The sequence below is a fragment of the Scardinius erythrophthalmus genome, assembly GCF_964197995.2.
Source record: "Scardinius erythrophthalmus genome assembly, contig: HAP1_SCAFFOLD_280, whole genome shotgun sequence".
NCBI lineage: Eukaryota > Metazoa > Chordata > Actinopteri > Cypriniformes > Leuciscidae > Scardinius > Scardinius erythrophthalmus.
Genome location: NW_028296331.1, coordinates 65,054 through 69,749, shown reverse-complemented (window position 1 = coordinate 69,749; position 4,696 = coordinate 65,054). Strand labels below are relative to the sequence as shown.

Sequence of the window (4,696 nt, the reverse complement as noted above, 5' to 3'; positions counted from 1 at the left end):
TTGCTGCATGTTGCTTTATTTAACAGGCGGTGACTGTGTAGTTGCTGGTCCAGTGGAAATCTCTTTATTTACAATACTTTTTTTTTAGTGGTCTCAAATGAAAGAAGTTCATAGTAATACTTTGCTCACATTATTTATGCAGTATAAAATTTAGTTAATACATTTAAATGACAGTTGGTCAATTTAAGGCAGTCGGTTTCTGCAAGTGTAATCAGTTAACTTGAATTTTAATTTAGTGCATTTTTACAGAAACAAACTGTAGATTACAGTAAAGAACTGTACAATTAACAGTATATTACTGGCAACAGTGTTAATAATAATATAATAATAATAATAAACTTTATTTATTTGGTGCCTTTCTGGACACTCAAGGTCGCCTAGTGTTGCCAGTATTTTACTGTAAAAAACCCCGGTAAGGTCTAACAGTGTAATTAATAGTAGTTCTTCAGGAGGAATGGCAGAATTTATTAGTTATTGAATAACTAACTGATACTTAACACAATCAAAAAATTATATTACATACTGATTAGTTAACACATCTTCCTTAGTAGTTAACAGTACATTTTACATTTTATTTATTTATTTAACAGGGACCATACAGTCAAACATAGTTACAATACAAAGCCTGTAACTGATGTGCAGTATATAGAGTTTATAGCTAATGCTAATTTTCAACTCCTGTCCCTGGTTGGGCATTTTTAAGTACATTATAAAACAGATACATACAAATAGAAAACATTCAGATTTCTTCAAACACACACAGACACACACACACACACACACACACACCCATCACAGGAGACATTCTGCATTTTTACATTTAAAAAAAAACTAATTCTGTATGATTTATAAGCTTTTGTACCCATGGGGACCTCAATTTAGGTCCCCACGGTGACACGAGTCCCCATGAGTCTGTGTGCATTCAGGTTTAAGTCCCCACCGGTGTAGAAAAACATGTCCACACACACACACACACACACACACACAGATATGACCTTTTTCAAGTCAGATATGACCTTAATGTCAGATGGTAGCGAATTCCAGAGTCTACAGCTCTTGACAGAAAAGGCTGTCTGTGCGAAGCTTGTCTTACAGTATGGCAGGGGTTTTCAACTGGTTCTGTGCCAGGGACCACCATTCTGACTAACAAGTAATCGGCGGCCCACTATTGTGTGTGTGTGGGTGTGTGTGTGTGTGTGTGTGTGGGGGGGTACTCCTTACCTGTTAGTGGGATTTCTGGGCGTGGTGACTTCCACACAGTCTGTCTATTCGTGGTGATATAGTGGTACATAGTGACAGCCTCATATCATTCTCTGGTTCCAGCCTTGCCCTGTACTTGTTCTTTAGATATGCCAGTGTGGAAAAACCGCTCTCACAGAGGTATGTAGTTGGAAAGGGTAAAAGACACCTCACTGCTTTTACTGTAAGCTCTGGAAATTCTGTCTGGCAACTTATCCAGAACTTCACAAGGGGTTGTGTATCATACATATGCCTCCTGACAGAGTCTGTGGACATCTCTATGAGCTGATCCTCTTCTACAGTAGTTAAGCTTGAGTCTGTGGACATCTCTATGAGCTGATCCTCTTCTACAGTAGTTAAGCTTGAGTCTGTGGACATCTCTATGAGCTGATCCTCTTCTACAGTAGTTAAGCTTGAGTCTGTGGACATCTCTATGAGCTGATCCTCTTCTACAGTAGTTAAGCTTGACCCTGCTGCTGCATCATCACTGAATGGGAGCAGGATCCATTTGCTGTCACAGCGCCACTCATCAGAATCATTGAAGTACTTTCGGAATTGAAGCACAAGCTTCCTCAAATGCTCACACACAATGTCTTTAATGTCAGTGCTGTCAGAATATTCCTCAACTGAAGGGAACATAGCCAAGTTACCACTCTCCACTCTTTCTATCCATCTTGACATTTTTTTAACAAATGCCTCTAGTTTTTCATAGAGCTGCAGGACGTTTGAATCTCTCCCTTGCATTGAAGTGTTCAACTTGTTAAGCTCTGCAAAAACATCGGTGAGATACGCCAGCTTAGTTAACCAGTGGCTGTCCTTGAACATGTAAGCCAGTTCAGTGCACTCCTTCTCGCACAAGAAAGTATAGATAGCGTCACGTAGTTCAAACACACGGGCGAGCACCGCGCCGCGAGACAGCCATCTCACCTCTGAATGGTAAAGGAGAGAGGTGTGTTCACTTCCTAAGCCTTGACATAGGGATGCAAACAGGCGTGTATTTAATGCTTTTCGTTTTATCAGGTTTACAGTTTTAACAACAGCATCAAACACCTCGCTGAACTCAACACTGAGATCTTTGGCGGCCAGAGCTTCTCTATGAATCATGCAGTGTGTCCAAATTATCGCCGGTGCTACTTTCTTTACGTGCCCAATCAATCCAGTCTGGCTGCCACTCATTGCTCTGGCTCCATCGCTACATAGCGCCACACACTTCTGCCACGAAATATTGTGTTCTTTGAAAAAGTCATCAAGGGCTGAAAAGATCTCGGCACCTGTAGTTCGCCCTGGCAGTGGTTTGCAAAAGAGAAATTCCTCGCACATCGCACTATTATCCTCGTATCGCACAAATGCCAAAAGTTGCGCGTCATTTGTTATATCTGTCGTCTCGTCTAATTGAATTGAAAATCCCTGAACTGATCGAAGTTTCTCTATCAGCTGCTCTTTCACATCATTTGCCATTTCCTCAATTCGACGTCCGACTGTGCTATCTGACAAAGGAATAGTTTTTAATTTATTAGCACATTCTTCGTTCATCATGGTTTTACACATGTCTATAGCTGCTGGCAAAATCAGCTGCTCTGCAATTAAATGAGGCTTTTTGCATTGCGCAACTCTGAGAGCCACCAGATATGAGGCTTTCAGTGCATTTTCACTGACTTTTGCACTCTTTCTCATGAGCGTCTGCTGTCCTTTGAAATCACGCAACATCTGTTGCATATACTCAATAGGCTTGGCCTTCAAGAAGCTGTGATGTGTCTCCATATGACGAGAAAGTTTCAACGGTTTCATGGATTCATTTGAAAGCAACGTTGAACATACGAAACACAGTGGTACCTCCTCTCCTGTTTTGTCAGTCGTTACTGTAAATCCATATTTAACATAATCTTCACTGTATTTTCTTTTTCGTTTCCCACTACGTTTCCCTGTTTCCTCCGACGTTGTAGCTTTGTCTGAAGAGCATGCAGCAGAAGCCTGTCCATCTGTCCTGACATCTGTCACTTTCCTCACTAAAAAGCGATCCATGCTTGGTGCTGACTAGCAATCTTCGCCTTAGTTAGAAACGTTATAGCTAACAGCTCCACTCCACTCCAAATTTAAATTCACCAATATTAAGCGTCTTTTCAATGAAACCTCAATAATGTATTTCCTTAACTCTCCGAGATGCTGGTCTATTTCGCGCGCAAGATGAATGTGTACGTATATGACGTTGCAAAGCATAGACCTGATAGGTGCAAAGCTAGCCTATCCTGTGTCAGTTTGAATCTCAACTCCTCTATATTATTTTTGATATTTTCATAAAATTGTGTATTCACACCAATGTGCAAATATTCTGGAAATGTTTGGAAAAATTAATTGTTTAATAGTGAAATTACGTAGGCTGGAATGCATGTCACGGACCACATGCAATGCCGCCGCGGACCACCAGGGGGCCGCAGACCACCGGTTGAAAACCCCTGCAGTATGGGATTTGTGCTGCTTCTGGTAACTCTTTTGCAGTTCTGTATTTTAATAAATTTACTATAGGTAAACTATTTGGTCATTTAGCAGACTCTTTTGTCCAAAGCGACTTACAAATTAGGACTAAATTAAGCGAGTCATCGTGAAGAGGCAAAAACAACGCAAGAAGTGCTCAAAATACTAAGTTCAGGCATTGTTCAGAGTAGCATAAGCCCGATAAGGGAGGATTAAAGGAAAAGGAAATATTTTTTTTTTTATGAGGTTAAGTGCTCACGGAAGAGTGTTAATCAGTGTGTTAATCAAGAATTACCTAGTTCTTCAGTAATTCCTTATTATGACCGCCGCTAGCGAAAGCGGTCATATAGGGATTGTCAAAGTTTTTTTTTTTTTTTTTTTTCGTCACCTTACTGAATTTTTCGTCAACGATACCAGGGACACCGAAGCACCGGGGAACATGAAATTTGGTGGGCATGTAGCCCCACTAGACTTCTAAGGAAAAATTTCGTTTGGTCCCCGGGGGCCACTCCCCCCCCGCGCTGGGCCCCCCCAAACCCCAAAAAATGCAGTTTTTCCTAAATAACTACCTGAACCGTGGCACCGAGGATGAAGAAATTTTTATGGTATGTTGGTCTACTAGACTTTTACGGAAAAATTTCGTTTGGTCCCCGGGGGCCACTTCCCCCCCCGCGCTGGGGCCCCCGTAAATTTTTCGTCAACGATACCAGGGACACCGAAGCACCGGGGAACATGAAATTTGGTGGGCATGTAGCCCCACTAGACTTCTAAGGAAAAATTTCGTTTGGTCCCCGGGGGCCACTCCCCCCCCGCGCTGGGCCCCCCCAAACCCCAAAAAATGCAGTTTTTCCTAAATAACTACCTGAACCGTGGCACCGAGGATGAAGAAATTTTTATGGTATGTTGGTCTACTAGACTTTTACGGAAAAATTTCGTTTGGTCCCCGGGGGCCACTTCCCCCCCCGCGCTGGGGCCCCCGTAAATT

General features: G+C 42.1%; 1 protein-coding gene across 1 annotated transcript; it reads right to left on the bottom strand.

Moving 5' to 3' along the window:
- Positions 1-1,224: 1,224 nt before the first annotated feature.
- LOC308686438 (zinc finger MYM-type protein 6-like) lies at positions 1,225-3,000 on the bottom strand (the record flags this gene model as incomplete). Its single annotated transcript, XM_081394862.1, has 1 exon — positions 1,225-3,000. The coding sequence occupies one exon, from the start codon at positions 2,998-3,000 to the stop codon at positions 1,225-1,227; it is 1,776 nt and encodes a 591-aa protein (XP_081250988.1).
- Between the last annotated feature and the right edge of the window lie 1,696 nt (positions 3,001-4,696).